This window comes from Mercenaria mercenaria, chromosome 8 (genome assembly GCF_021730395.1).
Source record: "Mercenaria mercenaria strain notata chromosome 8, MADL_Memer_1, whole genome shotgun sequence".
NCBI lineage: Eukaryota > Metazoa > Mollusca > Bivalvia > Venerida > Veneridae > Mercenaria > Mercenaria mercenaria.
This window is the reverse complement of record NC_069368.1, coordinates 657,214-679,557: the sequence shown is the minus strand read 5'-3', so window position 1 is coordinate 679,557 and position 22,344 is coordinate 657,214. Positions and strand designations below refer to the sequence as shown.

The window sequence follows — 22,344 nt, the reverse complement described above, 5'->3', positions numbered from 1 at the left end:
TATAGGGTATTTTGATTTGATTTTGGTACAAAATGACATAATTTAGTTGAATGAAACACAAAATTATCTTATTTTCACTCTTTTTGGATATGTTTTTGGAAGTATGTATTTACATCATTAAGATTCAGGGTGAAAACCTTTGAAAATTATATCGCAAAAGCTATTTTAGGGGTAAGTATACGCGCTGATATCTATAACTGAAAATGGCATGAAATCTTGAAAAATGTTGGTATAAAGTTGAAACAATGTATTAGTCCATGTAAACCCTTAACGTACGGCTGAAATAAAAGTTAAACAGCTCTAGAAAAAATGGTTGTATATGAAACTTAGGCTATACACCTACATTATTACATGCCTTAAACCATGTCAAAACGACACACACGAGCTTCTGCAGGCATCAATACACAAAACAAATGTGTATTTTCGCTATTCTTATATTAAAAAAAAACATGATACGAAGACTAAATGTATTGTTTTCATATGCAATGGCTTTACGATTCCGGTATCTTTTTTTATTTTCAGCTGTTCATGAAAACAAACGTGTTTTAGATATCTATAACCGGAGGCCTTAAATCAACAAGATTTTATGTCGGATAAGGTATAAACTCAAAATTAACTATAAAGGTATTTGCCCCGACAAAGTCAAGCTCTGTAACCGAACAAACAAAGACCTGCGAAAAGAAGTGGTTCCATAATTAAAATGTTGCGTAAGTAATCTGATATCACAGTCCGCTATTGATTTAAGATATAACTAGTACATATTTATAATATAAATAAAACATGCCTAATACAAAACACATGTTAAGAAATTGCAAACATAAACAACAAATTATATTAGGTTCATATCATAAAAAGAATATAAGGGTATGATCACAACCATAAAAGCAAATTGTAGAGACTAAAACAATCAACAGTACATCATTGCAAGATAAGAGTTTTCCCAGTTGAGCAAAATTAAACCAACACTGCCAAAGCCATATATTGAGGGTTTTTAAACAGCCGAGTACCGCCTAAGGACGGCCGGCGGCCAAAATTATGGTGGACACGATAACTTTCTCATAGGAAAAGGAAAAGGAGAGGGGGTGCAAATGCAAGAGGGCGCAATTGCATGGGAATGGGAAGGAACGGGAGATAGGGGTAGTAAGAGGAGAAAGAGGAAAGGTGTTTCTATGCAGAGAGAATACTTTGAAGGTCTGACGTGAAAACTGTTTGGATCTTATTTTTAATTTAGGTATACGAGGACCAATAACAGAAATTATTGAATTACCCTTGTATATACATTTATATTCACATGAATTTCCTATGAGGTCTTTTTGGCTGTAATTGTGATTGGGTATATCCAGCACGACTTAATACTGTAAATTGGTATGAGGTTCTGCAGAGTTACCTCCAAAACATGTATCAAAAAGCTGGACATGTCCTTGTCCTTTCACAGAGTATTCACAAATAGAAGGGCCATTATGAAGAGTTAACAGAGGAAACCCCAGACAGAGGAAACCCCAGTTTTGTATGTATGAAATTGTGCCCAACATTATTTCTTATGTATTGGTATTATATTGGTTGACGCTATAATGTTATGTTTAAATTTCACACTCTCGCTACAAACAAAGAACACACCAATCTTATGTCAAATCATTACAAATAAAGGCAAATAACAAAACGACATGAAGAAGCTGAATAAATGCACGGCGTCAATTAGAATTAGCTATCTCGCTTGCACTAGAGTCAATTAAAGACTAATGATATGGTTTTTATGATTTTTATTATTATTAAATCATTGTCTTTTTTATAACTTTTATAAAACTATCTATTCGTATTTTTTATCTGTGTTTAAGCAATATTACGTGAATGTAAGTCACATGTTAGTTTTAGAATTTGTTCGCTTAGTTTTATATATCTTACAAAACTGATCTTACTTAATGCGATATTTGTAATTTTAAATTGTATATATGATCTTACACCTGAATAAATCTATCTAACTATCTATCTATCTATAATAGCTTTTCCTGTAAAATAAATGTACGTATATCCGTTAAATAGCTTCTTTTCTGTTCTGTTCTTTATGGTGTATAGGTTATGAAAAGTACTACAAAGCAGGATATGCTCAAAGCAGACAGACATACTATATCAACTTTATCAATCAACCTATGTTTATAAAACCAAAATTGAGTAAAATGTTTTCTCTTTCGTTCAACAGGAAATGTATATAATATGTTTTATCACACTAAATCTACAACGATTATTCGTACTCCGCCAAGTCTACCGCACTTTTACAAGTGTGTGTGAAAATATTACGACTTTCAGTCCGAATCATGATCGTTTTCCTCTAGATAATCAGATGCAAAGTGAATAATCTGCCTCAAGGCTAGCAGCAGTGGGATGTTCTTTAGTGGGTCAATTTCGATTTCACCTTCGTAGTTCTTCACGGGATGAATATTTGACTCTGGTATGGCGAATATTTCTGACGCCTTTTTCACCGCCTTCTGGACTTTCGTGCTACTGAAGATGTTACGAATATCTTCAGCAACCTTTTGACAAAGCAAGTCAACTTTAGTTAGGACAAGTACACGTGGGACGTCTAAAATATAAATAAAAACGTTTGTTATTTATATAGTGTTAGAAAGTTAACTACTAGATATAATTTACAAGAAACATGTCTGATATGCCATTAACTACCTAATTTCCAAAACATACTTCGCGGCTTCTAAATGTAACTGCTCTGTTGTTTCAATTTAAATACATTTGATGATATTTATTTGACAAATGTGTAATGAACTTTTTGTTATACCATCTACTATCTATGTAACATCAAGATGAATAATCCCGCCCGCTTAGCACAGTAGGTAGAGGAACACTGGTTACGTTAACTGCCCGCCGTTACATGACTGAAATACTGTTGAAAAACGGCGTAAAACCCAAAACAAACAAAAACAAACAAGATGAATAAACAACAACAATATGTTGCCATTCAATATATTTCATTATATAGCTGCACTCTCATATACAGATTCTCAAATAAACAGACTATGGACAAATGCCTTGATTCATTCTTTTTCGCAATTTATTCATTGGGAGCACAATCTAATATCTGATAAAGTTTGTCATTAGTTTTCAATATCTGTAAATGTAATGTGTTCAATGAATTCCATATAAACAGCTGAAATTGTCTTTTGATATAATTGAAGTCATGTAAGACTTTTTATTTGTGTGAATTTGTTGCTGGTAAGAAGGGCACGACAAACTCTATACTAAAGTATAAGAATGGTTCCTTTCTGTAAAGAAAACACTTCATAAAGTTATTATTTTTAGAAACAAAATAATATCTTTTCACCGGAAATTCAAACTTGGTACCATCTGAAAATTATTATACTGTGAACTTCTTAATTCCTGTAAACATGTGTGAGAGTTGTAGCCTGAATAAGTGATTAATGATTATGGCCTTTTCCTTAAACACTGCACATGAAATCATTGAAGCTGCTGAAACATATAGAAATATCTATATATGCAACGTGAATAGCAATAAGTATACAATAAATGAAAACTACTCCTTGTTTCAGCGATTTTCTGATATGCTGTAGAACTAAACCCATTGTTTTTATCTATTACCTATTTATTTTTGTGAGAACTAACTACTCACCACGTTTTCTTATTTCCTCTTGCAAATGGTGAATTTTCCTTCTCATCCCATTCGATATGGATCCGGACGACAGCACTAAGGCATCAATTACAAAAACAACACAGTGTATTTTTTCCTCTGGCTTTGGACAAGGGTTATAAGCATGATCTTTTGAAGTTAGGGCCGAGCGTGGATTGAACTGTAATTAGATAGGACAAAATGGAAACTCCACAGGTCGCTCAACACGACAAAAAATGAAAATCTTTCAGGCTCTGTTTGATTTAGTAGTGGAAATGTATTAAAAAGACCCGGGTTGAGCAGAACTCAATATTAACACATGCTACGAGTACAAAAACAATTTAGGGACATACGCAGACGTGTTACATACACTTCTCAGTTCATTCAAATTTTACAGTCGTTCTAGAAGAGTGTTATAAATGTAAAACTTGTAACTGGCACATGAGTGACTACTTCAGAGTAGGAAAAAGGAATTTCAGTTGAAATACATTTAAAACATTACCTTGTAGTTATCGCGGATATGTCCCTCTATCAAATGTACTATATCACTAACGTGAAACCCTTCTTCTTCGTCGTCCTCTACACCCATTGTATCACAGAGACGAAAATTCTTCAATAAGCCAGTTCCTCTGTATCTAGTAAACTAGCATTTAAGAAAACACCAAGTTGTAACGTTGCAAAAAGTTGTATCTGTTTAAATATATGTTTATTTAGACATAAATAAAAGGTCTGCTGTATAACACTTACTAGCATAGGCAATTCTACTCTCAGTGTGCGTACGTGCGTGTGTGCGTTGACAAATGCAAAACTTTAAATATTGTCGGTTTAATTCTACAAACCTGTATATCATTTTTATCCATTTTGAGAAAACCACATTTTATGTTTTGAGTACCTTTTGAATGGTTAACTTGTACAATGTAAATTCTTATATGTTCTCTTGAACTAAATCGACCGTATATCTTATTTGTTTATATACATTATTATTATACCTCACATAAATGTCCAATGCAAATTTCCCATTAGTTTAACTTCAATAATATATCATATTCCCCAGTGATTTTATATCACGTGCGCAAAATCGTTATTTTCAATTTCTGTGCAGGTGATATGATCCATAATTTCATATTACATGCGCAACAACGTTATTTTGATTTTCTGCGCATGTGATATTTTTGTTTCATATCACCCGTTGAGAGACTGATACTTTCGCATTGTTTAATTTCTTTTTTATGCTACGTGCAAAATATTTCGAAAACAATTTTTCATCAAATATTGAATCGAAACTACAACAATAAGTTTGGAAATGATCTAACTAAGAAAATGAGTACTAACACTTATATGTTTCATTTAGAAAAAAGAAAGTTATCGCCGTTTTTCGAATGCTACTGTTTGACGCCATGTTGAAATATTAGAATAAATATAGGCCTACTGTAGGGGTCAGCGATATGTAAACGTCTCGACTAAATCTATCAAAAAAGTCATATTACAGCAAAGTCGCCACAAATTATGAGATCTAACAAGTAAAGACTCTTTAATTCTGTCTTCATTATTTGGTTAGTAATTACTTTTTAATGTTAAATAAATTACTATGTTGATTTTCCAGTAAATGCTTTGACCCTTATAAGCTTTCGGTATAATAAAATAAATATTGCATTCCTGAGAGGGTGATATGAAAAATGTTCACCCCTCGAAATATGAATATAGACCTCGGCTGTCGCCTCGGTCAATATTCATATATTTCGCGGTGAATATTTTTCATACCACCCTCTCAGAAATGCAATATTTATATAATATAGATATGGACCCAAACTACTCGTGTTTTTTTTAATGTTCGTTAATGAGATAATAGAAGATAATTTAAATTCTAAAAGCTAGAATTAAGATATGGGATTCGTACAATTATATTCAACTCAAAACTGATTAAGTGCAGTGAAATTCGGTTGGTAATAAACTTAACGTCAACTGAGACAACTGAGACAAATTGAAATAACATGAACGTCTAACATGTCTGCTTTGCACGTAGAGAACGTAAATAATAATTAAATAATAGTAGACTCGGCGTGACCTAGTCTGTTCTTTAGAGAAAATGAAATCTGCAACTCCTACCCCACTCCTCCTGCCTCACCCGCCATACGATAGCGGTACGTACATGAGGAACATGCATCACACGAAACTAGACACCGACACAGATCTTTTGTTGAGACGTGCGTGCTTAAGCATTTAATTTAAGTATCTGCATTTATTCCTTGTATAATAAAATATTATACTCATAACGTATTGAACACATGTGACTAAATTCAAATGTTATGTATATTGACATTCAGATAAAAATGGTAATATCCAGGAATGAATAATCTTCAAAAATTCCTAATGACATCTACGGCACAAGTGTGTTGACTCTTCTGAAATATTAAGGTGAATATTTTACATGTTACACAAGGCAATAATGCATATGTGTAATACTTACTGATACTGTAAAACTTTTATTTGCCGATCCAGTGTATGCCTTATTTACCAGCCTCCCTTTGCCAATGCTGAAAATTGAATTGATGAACGTTGATTTGCCCGCTTTGATAGGCCCAAGCAACAGAAGACCTGGCTTTTTCACGTCGCCGCATTCAATGCTTATTGATTTCGTTTCATCTTGTAGCTTCTGGCTAAACTAAAATTAAGTTTAACTCATTTGAAATTAATTATGTAATATTGTTGTATCAACTCTTGCAAAATTATCGCTGGGGGAACGGGATCAGCATTTAATACATGTAAAGAGCGCGTAAAACATATCCTATTAAAGTACACGTTGTTAAATAACGTCATAGGTCTACACCATTTATTAAGCCTCACGTTGCGGTCTTTCTAATTACTTTTTGGCTATATATAAGAAATATCAAATAGCTTTCCAAGGTAATATATTTGATGAACAGTATGTACTATTATATTTTCTAAACTTCAATTGCTCATTAAGGTAGGACATGTTGATGTGTTTGAATATCAGTATGATTAAAAATCATGTTAAACTGTTTCAGCAAAACAAAGAAACAACGTCTTGTGCATAAGGTATAATCACAGTCAAGAGCGTTTGACTTACACCTTATATCCCCCAGAGACGACATGCAGAAACGTCTTGCATTATATCAATTCTTATACTTTCACACAGGAAAAAAGCTTGAAGCATTAAAACAGAAAACTTTCATTTTACGTGCAGACATTTTTTTCTGTTTGAAAGAAATAAAGCAATAAATGATGTTTCACTTAGAAATATCAAATAGAGTTTGAACAAAGTGCTACGTGTTTGCGCGTTCAGAGACACACTGACACGGTTTTGATGATGGAAGAAAATCAGGTACTCCATGTATTATCTCAGACATGAGCAAGAAACCAGGGCAGAACTACCTTTCTTCCTTAAACTCGCTTGGATTCCTTAAAAGGGAGTTTCTGAACCTACATTGATTAGAGGCAAGTGATTCTTTACCACTCAGCAACATTATGCGTTTTTGTTTATAGGGTATAGCTTTTTTTATCAATAGATATGCATGAGTTTGCAAAGGAGACATTGCGCTATTAAAATGAAATGAAAAACTAAAACACCCCTTGTGTCCTCTACCGGGTTTAACTCGTAACTATGGAAGCCCTGGAGGGACAACTGATTTCCGTACTTCCCACTTCTGACTTCTAACTTTTGCACTCCTCACTTCCAACTTCTTGACTTCCTACTTCCTACTTCTAACTTCCGCACTTCTGACTTCTAACTTCCACACTTCTGACTTCCAACTTCCTGACTTTCGACTTCTGATTTCCAACTTCCACACTTCTTACTTCCGACTTCTTAACTTCTTACTCCCTTCTTCTAACTTCTGCACTTCTGACTTCTAACTTCCAACTCCTGACTTTCGACTTCTGATTTCCAACTTCCACACTTCTTACTTCCGACTTTTTGACTTCTTACTTCCCTCTTCTAACTTCCGCACTTCTGACTTCTAACTTCCGCACTTCTGACTTCTAACTTCCTAACTCTCTACTTCTGATTTCCAGCTTCCACACTTCTTACTTCCGACTACTTACTTCCCTCTTCTAACTTCCGCACTTCTGACTTCTAACTTCCTCACTTCCAACTTCCGCACTTCTGACTTCCAACTTTCCCTCTTTGGAAGTCGGAAGTAAGAAGTGTGGAAGTTGGAAGTCGGAAGTAAGAAGTCAGGAAGTTGGAAGTCGGAAGTGTGGAAGTTAGAAGTCAAAAGTGCGAAAGTTAGAAGAAGGAAGTAAGAAGTCAAGAAGTCGGAAGTAAGAAGTGTGGAAGTTGGAAGTCAGAAGTCGAAAGTCAGGAAGATGGAAGTCAGAAGTGCGGAAGTTAGAAGTCAGAAGTGTGGAAGTTAGAAGTAGGAAGTCAAGAAGTTGGAAGTGAGGAGTGCAAAAGGTAGAAGTCAGAAGTGGGAAGTACGGAAATCAATTGTCCCTCCAGGGCTTCCATACGTAACACATATTATGATCAATATGATTTCTACAATGCTAATTTAGACAGGCGTTAGTCAGCAGTTATTTAAATCTGAAACCAAAAATCAGAAAATACAAACAACTTATTTATTTGTTATACGCCAAAAAGGATGTATAATGTAATGTAATGCGCTGGTCGTCAGTCTGATTGTTCGTTGTCTTTTTCGAAATTTAGTTCCCGTTAATTGACAAAAACTTAAGGAGAGTAAGCTTGTTTTGAAATGGTTTTCGTCCTAATTTACAAAGAAAGCATACTAAAATGTTAGTCAGGAAAAAAGAGTCATAAAAATTAATAAATTTTGGGTCTCCGATTCCTTTTTTACTGTTCTAAAAATAATAAAATTGAAAAATCGGTTAATCTAATACAAAGCCGTGGTACACATTCATAGAAAAGTCTTTTAAGATGATAAAAGGTAAAAGTAGATTTCCCGTAAGCAAACAGCCGTAGGGCCGTGCATCGCAAAGTGTAGGCCCACAACAGAAACTTTCATGCAATTTCCTCCGTCAATAAAGGAACTGAATAACATTCCACAAAGTTATGAATTTTTGTTCCGAGAAAAGGACGGAAATGAATTATATGAACTTTATCATTTGGCTCCTCCTTCCTTGAATGAGACTACTCATGTATTAATAGGTCGACAGTTTGGACATTATTAACGCTGAAAAACATATATATTATTATAATAATTAAGGCAGCCAGGCAAAACCCGTTATATTTACCTGATGAAAATCAACCAAATAATTTCAGTTACGCTAAAACAATAAAATTCCAATTTACGCCCCCTCTAGAGCTTTGGATGACTTTATTATAATTATCCAGATTCAGGCAAATAAATCCCAAGCTTATTGTCCAGAAATACCGTGACTAAATTTATAGCCTGGTGGTTCTACTCAGAAAGGTATAATTGTAAACACAGTCAAGTCAAACGTTTACTGTTTATCCTGAAAAATCATGAAATAAATATATTTATTCTGTTGGGCTTAACGTCCAACCGACACAATTATAGATCATATGGCGACTCCGTGCATTATTTCATCACGAGCGGGCACCTGGGAAGAACAACCGACTTCCGTAATCATGAAATAAATGTTTTACTGGTTCGAGTCGTAAATTCGGCCAGGTGCCAGATGCTTGAGAACGCATCTGTGTCATCACAAGCACTTGCGTTAACATCAAAGTCGACAAAAAACAACAAGTTGAGGTGAGTAGAAAAAAAGCTGTCCTTCCTTAAAATTGTGTACTCTAAAAAGCAAAAATTTGTCTCGCGGGTCGCGTGACGTCATTGCACGCGCTCGTTTATGCTGAGGCCCGGCAAGGTTTAAGTCAAATCTAAACTTTATAACACAAAAGAACATGTACTAACTAGCATAAAACGCGTTAAAACCAAGAAAATTAATATATTGTCCGTCAACGTCATTGAATTTCCATGTCTACGTTGTTTTTTCACGTTGACGTCATTTCCTTTTGAATTATCCGTTTTTGGGCCGTAATACCTTTATGCTTTGCCACGGAACGCGCATATATAAAAAGGTGTTATAATAGCACGTGAGCGAGAGATTACCTTTACTCTCCTGTTGAAACACCCCCGAAAAGTGACAAGAACAGCAGTTTTATGCTAGAATGTGTGATAAACAGTGACGTAAAAATTAAACTACGTCATGCTGGTGTGAGAAGGATGACAGGCGCTTTTTTAATCTCTGTTGGCAAATATCTCCCACGAGGTATGCTACTGAAAATTGATTGCAGTTTGTTGAAAAAAGAACAATTTTGGCTGTAGCATCGAGTTATTTCCAAGAAAATGTTGAAAATAAAACCAATCTTATGTTTAAAAAGTGGCCGAATATTAACAACCTCTAGAAGGTAAAATGTGGAGGCTAAACCTGTCTGTTATTTTAAGCGCGGTTGTATTGTTTACCATACTGTAAACGGCCCTTAATGATAACAATCAATGTTGCTTGTATCAAAGCACATATGGTAGAAATTTTGTACAAATCAATTGTAAAACGAAAGAAATATTTATGAAAAACCGCAAAAACTGGCCGAATTTACGACTAGAACCAGTATATTCATTTTTTTTTTGGCATCTGGTAGAGGGAAGTATGACGAATTTATATGAAATAGAACAGGTTAAAAATGCCATTATACTGCTTAGGGTATCAGTAATTATGCATTGACCTACGTTCCTCTAGTTCTATATGCTTACTGTTCATGGGTAGTATATGATCTCTATTGACGTTAAAGCCCAGTTTACAGTGACTGTTAATGTAGAAATAGTTTGCGCTGCCTTAATCAACGATCCTTATATTCAAGAGACACATTGCCCATTTGCATTGAATAACTCCTATTTGTATTGAGGTCAGTGGATCAATATCACAAGAATTGTTTCCACATTTCTCTTGAGATCCCTTATCCTTCAGCTTGGAAGACACATTGTCCATGTACTGAGGGCAAAAGATGAAGTTCCTAAGAATATTGAGGTGTTTTAAAACAACTGTTTATCTCAACAGGAAAGACAAATCTACATATCGCTGGGTGGTGACTCTGATTCCGAAAAGAGTTTTTTTAGTCATCCCAGTCATCTTCAATTGCTTACAATCCTCATCATTTCAATACTTCAAATGACTAAGACAACGTAGCAACATAGTAAAACTGAATTGTCTCTACTGAACAAAGTTGAAGTAGTTTGCGAGTCTGAACTTGCTCTAAATCACAGAGAACTACTTATAGTATGCAGTTGTATTGTTTCAAACACTCCGTACTTCCAAATACTGGAAATTTCCAAAACCCATACTTTTTCTGGTCCTGATGGTATGCGGTCTTCGGAAAGTACACTGTACAACTTCTGACTGATTCAATCAGAAAATAGGATCAGTATCAGGATCAGTTCATTGCAGAGAATATCGTATTTGTTAAATGTTTATTAAGTTTCGTCAATATCTTCAACATCTAATTACCTTCTGATGTTGTTTTGTTCCAGTAATAGTAGTGGCGTGGTTACTTCTGTTAAATGTGTAGGGCATGGTCTGTGAGCTATCACTATAGACGTTGTCGTTTTGATCTAACTCAACTGTTTAAAATAGTCCATGGGTACGAGAATAATGATGTGAACAAGTTTTTTTTACATTTAATGAAAGCATTACACGTGGTCATATTTATCAAATAATGAAAATAGGTCTTAACACAATAAGACTGAATGGTTTTCCTAACCGCTCTATTAAGGACTGGAGTCAACTACCAGAAGATCTAGTCATTAATGAATCTGCAAACATGTATAAAAATAAATAGACAGACTGTGGATTACTGAACGTTTCAAGTCAGATAAAATAATATTAACATCAGGAAGTAAATCCCGAAACTCATCCTCCACAAGCGAGTTACAGAAGCCAGAACCAGCTGGCTTTGAGTAAATTTGAAGACGTGGTAAATTGTAAATGGTAAATGGTAAATCAGAAGGGCAGGATCAAGAGTTAATATCAAGACAAGAGGTTTACACGAAGATAGTAATGAAGCGCTACGTTTAACTACGTAGTCCATCCTCTCAGTAGTTGTAGCTTGCTTGCTCCCTCAGAAAGGTGAGGTCGCCTTCTCGCGCTCTCAGTAGTGGTTGTCCGCCCTTTAATTATTGGGACCCGCCCTCTCAGCTGTGGTAGCCGCCCTCTCAGCGGTAGCAGCTTGCCTTCTCAGCTGTAGTAGCTCTCCCTCTCAGCAGTAGCAGCTTGCCGTCTCAGCTGTAGTAGCTCTCCCTCTCAGCAGTAGCAGCTTGTCTTCTCAGCTGTAGTAGCTCTCCCTCTCAGCAGTAGCAGTTTGCCTTCTCAGCTGTAGTAGCTCTCCCTCTCAGCAGTAACAGCTTGTCTTCTCAGCTGTAGTAGCTCTCCCTCTCAGCAGTAGCAGTATGCCTTCTCAGCTGTAGTATCTCTCCCTCTCAGCAGAAGGAGCTTGCCTTCTCAGCTGTGTTAGCCATCTTCTCAGCAGAAACAGCTTGCCTTCTCAGCTGTAGTAGCTCTCCATCTCAGCAGTAGCAGATTGCCTTCTCAGCTGTAGAAGCTCTCCCTCTCAGCAGTAACAGCTTGTCTTCTCAGCTGTAGTAGCTCTCCCTCTCAGCAGTAGCAGCTTGTTTTCTCAGCTGTAGTAACTAGCTCTCCCTCTCAGCAGTAGCAGCTTGCCTTCTCATCTTTAGTAGCTCTCCCTCTCAGCAGTAGCAGCTTGCCTTCTCAGCTGTATTAGCCATCCTCTCAGCAGTAGCAGTTTGTCTTCTCAGATGTGTTTGCCACCCTCTGAGCAGTAGCAGCTTGCCTTCTCATCTGTATTAGCTCTCCCTCTGAGCAGTAGCAGCTTGCCTTCTCAGCTGTAGTAGCTCCCCCACTCAGCAGTGACATATCATAACATCAACAGTGGCTGCTCCCCCTGTCAGCTCCTTATTTTATTTTCCTTTCTAGAGTGGCAGCTCGCCCTTCACAGAAGTGGAGCCCTACCTCAATGTAATGCTAGTTGTCCCTCTCTGGTAACATATTGTCACCCGAGATAGCAGCGGACAAAAACGGTCTCAAAGGCCCGGCTGAGCTAAGACTCTAGCAGTTTTAAAGTATTAACAATGAAGAAGTAAAGTAAATATTATAATCCTTCAAACTTTGTTGTTGTTTTCTAATTTCAGTACAAATGTACTTTATTCAAACTATCGATCTTACAGACGACAATTCTAAATACAATGTAGATAAACTAAGATTAATTCCTATGTAAACCTTTTTTTCAGATTGTTTTAATACCAAGAGCCTGTTTAGTAATCATTTGCTGAATATTATAAATACGCTGGAATTTTCGATCAGCTGCTGAATGCGGGTATATATAGTAAAAGAGGCTTACAGTTCGTAAGTGTGGGCACACAGCTCACAAGGGTGTACTGTGAGGCTCACAACTCACAGATACAGAATGAGTGGTACACAGTTTAAAGTGTTAGGTGTATGTAACAATGCAAATGCAAATGGGATACAAATTCAGCAGCAAACTGGCATAACGTAAAACAATTACATAAAAATCAACAATTAACGAAAGTGTGTTAAACTGAAAGTGAACATGTCTAAGAATTTAAGTATTGTATTCACACTGCTAGAGGTTAACAGCTGCTGCGCAAATGAAAATCAGCATGTAAAATTCAGAATACATACCGATTTTGGAAATGCGTATCATAACCTCTACTGAACAATAACAAAAAACGCGAAATGCATCGTACAACGTGAGTTCGACCCTGTAATCAAAGAGAAACAGCTTCAAAAATGGAATGATAGTTCAAAATTGTTGCCACAATGCGTAATGTGAGTTGGTGCACTTATATAAGAAAACTCCATCCAGCTTAAAGGCCTAGATTCACTACTATACAAGTGTCCCCCACCCCAAATCCAATATACAACTCCCATCTTATCTGCTGTTTATCAGCGATTATGTAACCATAACTGATTAGAGGGCAATTAGCACAGCAGGGACCCAAACTAGACCATGAAGATGTGTGCAGTGGAGTTGAAAGAAATTCATTTTTCTTCAGTGAATGTGGAATGATAATAATATTAATTATTATTTTGATATTATATAGATGATAATAAGTATTACTTTAATGTTATAATAATGATGATAATAATAATAAAAATAATCATCATAATAATAATTATTATTATTGTTGTAATTATTATTATTGTTGTTGTTGTTGTTATTATTATATTACATAAAGGATGATTAAAGATACAGTAATAATATTGAAAACAATATTGATAATAAAACACAAGTACAGTGAAAACTTCAGGAGTTCTTTGTGGTGACAAACAATATTTTTCTAGTTGGAAACTGGGTTTCTTGTTTTCATGTAATCAACATTATTTGAACTTAAAATTATTGTGTTCCATCTATACTGAATTTTCATTTTCAGTATGTTGCCAAAGGTGACTTTTTTCATGTTTTGCTTTGTAAGTTTGAAATGCACATACTGTTTTCAATTTTTAGACAAATGTTATTTACAGTATTCTGCAAACTTTAAATGAGTGAAAGTCACAATTTTCAGAAATATCACAATTCTCCAGACAGACTTTGAAAAAAAAATTGCATATTTCTTTAAGTAAGTTTATCATTATTTCATTATTGTGAAAATAAGTTTCTGATTATCTTATTATTGTGTTTGATCAACAAATATTTTTCTTTACATAAAAATGAAAATAAAACTGGTATAACTTTAAAAGTTATCAATTATATATCAATTTAAGATAAGTTACATTGTTTCCCCTTCTCACTAATTGATACACTTGTAAGGTATACTGACTCTCCAATAAACACTGACCCTTGTTAATTGGAACCATACTGTGATGGTGATTAGCCCCCATCTGTGCTGGTGAAGACAGAAATCCCTTGGCCCACTGCCAAAATCTAGGCCTTTAAAGTTCCGTCAACAGTAACAGCTTAAACTTTTTTGTAGACCGACTTTTTATAAATTGACCCCGTATACCAAGTTTCAATAATTAATGCCAAATAATTATTATCTCTAACACGTTAATCAAATGCTTTTAAGAGATAAAAAGAAGCACAATACAATTGTTCATTTTTGTTAATAAAATGTGAGATTAGGCCATTTAGGGCAAAAATGTAATCAGATGTTCCAAATTTAAGCAGGAAAACAAGCCCTGGCCTCGCAAAGAATGTTATAGTTCTCTGCCATTTTATTTAGTATGTTGTTAAACAACTTTTAAAACAAGTTGCCGTAATAATTAGGAGAGTTATTCCCCATTAATTTCCCTTTTAACTTTCCTTGTCCGTTTTTAACTGTGAGAGGCCATGTTGCAGTTCTAAAGATGTATATCTAAATCTAAGCTCTAATTCAGCAAACATCACCTTAAATTCTGACACAAAATGTATTTTTTAAAATATAATGCCCTCATCAACCTGAAAGAATTAGAGTCCTAAAACTGTGTAAAATTGTCTACGGATATTCTGTTAGTGCTCTTTTCAAAACAAGATACTTTCAGTAGCTTGGCATTTTAAGACGAGCTTTTAAGGACAAAAATGATATTTTTTTATCAATGTTTTAATTACAACTCCTAACAGATTTCTTGTACACTGGCCGGGTATAAACCAAAGCGTTTCTATTTTCTTCGGAAGCATTTAACTTCCACTGCATTCTAGCGTTATGAATTTGTGAACGTTCTGATTTGCATTAATCTGCAAAAAAGATTAAACCGTAGAAAAAATTAACTCAGATCCCCACTTCTATGTACTCTTTATCTCAAATTGTATCTGTGCTCTCAATAAAACGTTACTTTATATCTTCTACCTGACTGGGCAATTTGACACCGTTAAGATGTTCACTAAGTATATATTACATTCTTCGACTGAATAAAATCATCTGTCAAACTGTTTTACAACTGTAGCTAACTAGGTAATAATAAAATGGCATGAAAACAAATTAAGTTGGGTTTAAACATCATATCTATTCTCAGAAAATAAAATACAAACACTAATGCATATGTCATAGCAACACAGGAAAGGATAAGAATGGTTTACGGGTCTTATAGAATTCTTTTCCTACGCGGAAAGAATAAACAAGAGGGCCATGATGGCTATATCGCTCACCTGCTATCATTGCACTTGAGGACAAGAAGGTCCTCAGAAAAAAATATCTAAGTCCAAAGGACAGGAACAACAAAGGAAAGAAATTTTACCAAAAAGAAAAAACAAATTTTTACAAGGTACAGATATGTCAAAATACACCTAAAAATTGGCGGTACCATCCATGTTGTACCACAGAAAAGTGGTCTCAGTTTTCCCTACGGCCAATAATAAAAAAGTTACTAAAAATGAGCTATTTATAGTAACGTAAAAGGGAAGTAATTAAAAAGAAAATTATTGTAAGTGAACAAAAGAAGGATCTGCCAAATAAATCTGTTGACATAAATGAAATTTCAGATCAGTATCTTCATTAGTTCCGGAGACATACCCATTTTAATTTGAAATAAAGGGAGGTAATTTGACATAAAATCAGTCCATAGTTATCTACCCTGATTGGCTCAGTCCAACTAATGACAATAATGAAATTTCAAATAAGTCCTATAAGTACTTACTGATATAAATCCATTTTGACTACAATCAGGGGAGGTAATCAGATATAAAATAACTCTGGAACCTACGATTGGATCTGATTTGTCATGGAATCCAAGATTTATTGTTGTTGAAGATATTTTGGAAATTTGTATCAAATAAAACCATAAATGAAGTCTCTATATGGCTGCAAAAGCCATAATAGCCAATTTTGGACCTTTAAGGGGCCATAACTCTGGAACCCATGATGGAATCTGGCCAGTTTAAAAAAAGGAACCAAGATCTTGTGGTGATACAAGTTGTGTGCAAGTTTGGTTAAAATCAAATCGTAAATGAAGTTGCTGTTGTGCAGATAGGGTCAAAATAGCTAATTTTGGCCATTTCAGGGGCCGTAACTCTGGAACTCATTAAGGGATCTGGCCGGTTCATCAAAGGAACTGAGATCTTATGACAACACAAGTTTTGTGCAAGTTTGATTACATTCAAATCATAAATGAAGCTGCTATTGTGCAGACAATGTCAAAATAGCTAATTATGGCCCTTTCAGGGGCCATAACTCTTGAACCCAAAACGGAATCTAGCCAGTTCAAGATAGGAACCAAGATCTTATAGTGATACAAGTTGTGTGCAAGTTTGGTTAAAATAAAAATCATAAATGAAGCTGCCATTGTACAGTCAATGTCAAAATAGCTGATTTTGGCCCTTTCAGGGGCCATAACTCTGGAACCCATAATGGGATCTGCCCAGTTCAAGAAAGGAACCGAGATCTTATGGTGATACAAGTTGTGTGCAAGTTTGGTAAGAATCAAATCATAAATAAAGCTGCTATTGTGCAGACAAGGGCAAAATAGCTAATTCTGGTCCTTTCAGGGGCCATAACTCTGGAACCCATGATGGGATCTGGCCAGTTCAAGAAAGAAACCGAGATCTTATGGGGATACAAGTTGTGTGCAAGTTTGGTTAAAATAAAATCATAAATGAAACCACTATCGTGCAGACAAGATATTGTTGACGGACGCACGGACGGACTGACGACGGACGACGGACGAAGGGTGATCACAAAAGCTCACCTTGTCACTATGTGACAGGTGAGCTAAAAATGTACGGACATATCTTATGGGACTAGAAACATAGTCTTAAAACATGAAAGTAATAATATTTTTAATTGTATACAAACTGCCTAGGAGAGAGGTTTTCTCCCAACTCGGCTTCAAGCTCCAAAAACAGTCAGAATTGCATTTCTTGGAATGAATGAGAGCTTTTTATATTGATTGACAGATGGACAGACTTTTTTCTATGCTTGAAAAGATAATGCAAACATGTATAACGCACACGTGAAATAAGTACTTAATGGCCATCATCGTCTGATGATTTACTTTTCACTTCACCCCACCTATACTATGGTTTTAAAGGCGCTCGCTACAGTTTTTCGGCCAATTTGGTTGTGTTTCTAATCGATGTAGCTCATTGCAGAGTTGGAGCGGTCTTCTGAGCATGCCCGGAAGTGATTATCTAATGTCGCGTACGGCAAAAAATCGCAAATTATTGTATGTTCGCATGCATTTAATGTATAATATACTGACTAGAGGTTAGGGTAAGTATCACCATGGTTACAAAATATATACATTTAAAGTACTTTTAGTTCAAATTGCTTCAATCCGACATATACTAGAGTGTGAATTTATACCGGCGCTCCAACTCTGCATTGAGTCACAGCTGTTTCTAATCCCGTACCGTACCCATACCGTACATCTGTATTCGTAAACTATAGGTTTTGTTCGGAGAAAGGCGGAAACTTTCATCGTTCTATGACATCAAAATGCTTCAGAAACACCTTAAAATCCGCTTATTAAGAAATATGCCGTTTGATAATTTGATATATCTCTAAGTCATTTGCTCAAACACTGAAAGAGTATTTCGTACCAACCTGCGTTGTATAAATGCCCGCCACACCCCACCTCGTTGTAATTTTATTTAAGCGAAATCTTATATGGTGACCTATCAATTTTCTTTTTGTTTTAGATTAGGTAGACATAACTAAAGGTATGTGCAGAGTTTTATTAAATTCTATTATGTGAAACTCGATAAAATAGCAGAAGTACCAACTTAAAATTGACAAAAATATGCAATAGCCCTTGGGTCTGCTGAACAAGTATTCCTTTCTTTACAAAACTATTTTCTTTTGATGTCTCTGAGCATGTTTCAAACAGATATATTGTTTTCCGTTATAAAAATGCTTAGATATCAAATTTATGCTGATTATTGTACTTTACTGAAATATATTTTAGGATTATAGAAATTTTGAAAAATGTTAAAAAATAGCACCATATCTAGGGGCAAATTAAATTAAAACAAAGCTGGTGACCTAGTATTTTTATTTCATTTTTCAATACATCATAACATGATCTTTTAATACAAAATATTTCATCAAAATTACGAAACTGTAGCGAGTGTCCTTAATTTAGTTTTGTGTCTTGTATTTACGTACAGCTAATTACGCCACTGACCATTATTATTATATGTATTTCCTATAATAATATTCAGGCATTGAGCGGCAAAAATTAACTGGTTTCTTACACCTGGTCCCCATTTTTCTTTCATAGCTCGCCAAGGCGTCGAGGTCAGTGGAGGCGTTTTTGCACGAGGTGGATCTCGATATACTACCCGTGTTGCCGGTTGTGGTGTCGGCTGTGGTTTCGGCGGTGGCGCTAAAATATAAGGTAGATCAATAATAATTTTACGCCTTACATTTAGAGCTGTCATTTTACTACATACTCCATTTTAAAATATTTATTAAACATATCAAGTACAAGAGTATGTCATGTTTTGATTAGAACAGTACAGAAATAAGAACGAAAGACTTGTCATATAGTATTAATGTAATTAGCGGACACTATAAAACGGTATAATCGAGCTGTTATCTGTTACGGACCAGAAACATGGTCTTAAAGCAATTGTATTATGTTGATACAGATCTATTTTAGGAACAGGTTATAACTCAGTTCACTTTTCTTATTAAGAAAAAAAAAGTAGAAAATAAAAAAGTGGAAAACGACAGGTCGCTCAACAGGACATAAATGAAATGTTACAGGCTCGGTTTGATTGAGCCTGTTGGTTTACGGCAGAGGATATTAAAGCTCCAGCCTACGACATCTGGCCATCTCGATGGAGCAGAACTCGACATTTATACAATTAACAGTGCAAAAATACAATTTTAGAGACACTAGTACAATAACGCAATGTAGACTTGCGTAATGAGCACCTGAAGTATGTTTCACAAGTAATAGTACGCTAGAGTTCGTTGCTTGAGTTAACGTTAAAGGTATGACCCATGTAATAGTATACCTCGTTTTGAAGAGTATTCAATTCCTTCAATAAACCTATTTTGACTTAAATTTTCCATGGGGCATAGGTTCAAGCCCCACTGGGACCAATTTTCTTTCCTTATATTCCTTTTTTCAAGTAAGTTTTTACTTTTTCAAGACATTTTATTGATTTATTATAAAAAAAGAGAAAAATTTTAGTTGATAAGGGACTTTATGCTTTTCAAAGTGAATTTACCTCTGAAACAGAAGAGTGGAGAGTTACACATCTTCAAAAAGATTGAGTTACATGCGGTATTAGTTCCTTAGTTTGCCTTTACTCTTTAGATTACAAATTGTGGAAGAAATGTAGGTAGGTTTTACTTCTGTCCCAAGGTTATTTTTGAATGATAGACCAAAATTTAAAACAGCCCCACAGGACTCGACCTTAGATTTTCAAACTTGGAGTTAGAATTCAGTCTCATTAAATCCTTTTACTTGAGGCACTCTAGAAAAATGATATTCACGTTTTATTTTGTGTTTTATAATTGTTTACAAATATTTTGACGTTTCTTTTATCAAAATTAATGGTCCTGTGTCAATGAAATATTTTCGGCTGTAACTAAAAACAGATCTGGTGCGCCCGTGATATATTACAGACTCCGGTATATACCGGATTCATGCAATTGAACGAAATTATCTTAAATATATATATATTGTAACCATGGTGACACTGCCCCTAACCTTTAGTCAATATTATACACATATTTTTGCATATTTTTGCCGTACGCTCCAATTTATAATCACTTCCGGGCATGCGCAGACCGGCTGCATCAGATCTGTAATGAGAAACTATTTTCAACTGTAATATGACCAGGTACGCATAAAGAAACAGCGCTTTCAAATTTGATAAAATATTTTACTTAAAAAGCGTTTTAAACGAAATATCGCATAGCTCAACTGTCTTAATTGATTTACACAAACGCCGAGTTGGTAAGTCGCTGTGCAGAATAATTTGTCATCATTTGTGCTTTAACTGAAATATTCCCCAAGACGTAATACCATTTCCGGTCCAGACACGCATAACAAAGGATCTAGACGAACTCATTTGGCACCATACATCCGCGAAGAAACAGTTCTATCGCATTTAAACTGATTTATACAATAAAGACATATTGGAATTGAAATATTTATAGCAGAGCCGTGTTTACACTCCGGCGGTTACACGTCGTACGAAATATTTCAATCGGGCTGCGCCATCGTGATATTATTACACCTGACGTATAACCGCTCATCGTGTATAAATGTTTTGCTATAAATTATTTTTTAAGTTAAAACTTTCTTACGTGTATTTTCGCTGATAAAGAAATTGATGTGTCAGCTCGACGGTTATACTGACGTGTTTGAATGAAAATGAATATGAGTACTTATTGTTACATATAATTCACAACTACTCGATTAATTTTGTCTATCTATATTTGTTTGTCTTGTTTGGTTTAATGTCTGTTTTATTATTATTATTATTATTATTATTATTATCATCATCATCATTATCATTTTATACCATGTAGCGCTATTTCTATGCCTAAACGCATTTAAAAGTGATTGACAGTGTACATTAAAAGACAAATCTGAAAATATTAACCCTTTGTAGATACCATTTCTATTTAGGTTACATTCGTATTGTTCAAGATCTGCATCTTCGCAATAAAAAAGGAATAACCTTATACTTTTCATAATACAATTTTAGATAATAAAGTCATCAATAAAATCCCTTATCCAATAAAACAATATGATATATTTAAATCTTAAAAAAAATTACCAACCTGGTTTTGAGTCCTCACCTCCCATTGTACTACAAATGATATTCTTACATCCAATTGATCGTATAAAAACGGTACGTATGAATTAGTCGGCTCGAACTGTACTGTTTAGATTATCACTCTACTGAAAGTAGTAGGCAAGAAGAATAATCTGACGGCTTTTAGCACACTAAGACACAATGTGCTATGAGTGAGAGCTATTTTTATCACATAAGGTCAGTCATCCGATTAGTGTTCATCGGTTGTTCATTCACATTTAATTCCAACGAAATCTCTTTTACTTATTGCTGGAAGTTGGTGAAATGTATTTTGCAATGAAAAGTCCTCTTTCATAATTATACGAACGATTTCACTGTGCTGCAAACAGCCTTGAAACTGCTGATCGAATAACGCTTTACCAAGAGCGTTCCAGGCATACCAACTTGTCAAGGTATCTGTCACTGAGTGGTCACTTTTCTCTAATAGTGGAATTTTAAACAGAAGTCAAAATTTCAGAGTATACTTTTGGCGGCCCTCAACTGGACAAACAATTTTAGTTCGCCAAAAAGGTAGGCCTTCAAAGTGTTTGTTGGATGACTCTCTACCAAACTATTTCAATGCGTTTTATCCATGAAAAATACTTGTATGAAAAGGGGCTCTTTTTCCGTATAGGTTATAATGATAATCTTCCTTTTTGAAAGTGTTGTCAAGGTTTCAGAATATTTTTGCAAAAACAGAATATTCAATCACTGTACTTGTACGAAAGCTGTTTAACCCGATGCAATTTGTCAAAAATCAAAGTCACAATCGTGTTATAAAGAGAGATGATAGTTTGTAAATCATATAGTCTGAAACCGCTAGAAATCAAGAATCGTTCTTATGATAACCCACTATCAAGATTTTAAAGTTATGTTGATTTCTTAAGAAACAATGCCGATTTGAAGGAGAGGCTATATATTTGGTCGGATATACTAGAAATGTGGTGTCAATGATGTTACCTTAACAATTTTAAATGAATATTCTTTGGTTTAAAACTTGACGTAT

The 22,344-nt window shown here is 35.0% G+C and overlaps 1 protein-coding gene across 1 annotated transcript; it reads right to left on the bottom strand.

The window, feature by feature from the left end:
* Positions 1-21,404, bottom strand: LOC128559154 (interferon-induced protein 44-like). Its single transcript, XM_053550348.1, has 6 exons — positions 21,325-21,404; positions 18,774-18,904; positions 6,102-6,296; positions 4,137-4,277; positions 3,638-3,815; positions 1-2,578 (listed from the first exon to the last, which is right to left on the bottom strand). The coding sequence occupies exons 1-6, from the start codon at positions 21,347-21,349 to the stop codon at positions 2,301-2,303; spliced, it is 948 nt and encodes a 315-aa protein (XP_053406323.1). The 5' UTR covers positions 21,350-21,404; the 3' UTR covers positions 1-2,300.
* Positions 21,405-22,344: the final 940 nt, after the last annotated feature.

What these genes read in the sequence shown, in the direction of transcription:
- LOC128559154 (XM_053550348.1), bottom strand. Translation starts at nt 21,349, where the DNA reads ATGGGAGGTGAGGACTCAAAACCAG. An exon ending in AGGTGAGGACTCAAAACCAG is followed by an intron (nt 18,905 to 21,324) that starts GTTGGTAATTTT and finishes CTTATATTTTAG; the next exon opens with CGCCACCGCCGAAACCACAG. An exon ending in ATAAAAGTTTTACAGTATCA is followed by an intron (nt 4,278 to 6,101) that starts GTAAGTATTACA and finishes CTTAAATGCTAG; the next exon opens with TTTACTAGATACAGAGGAAC.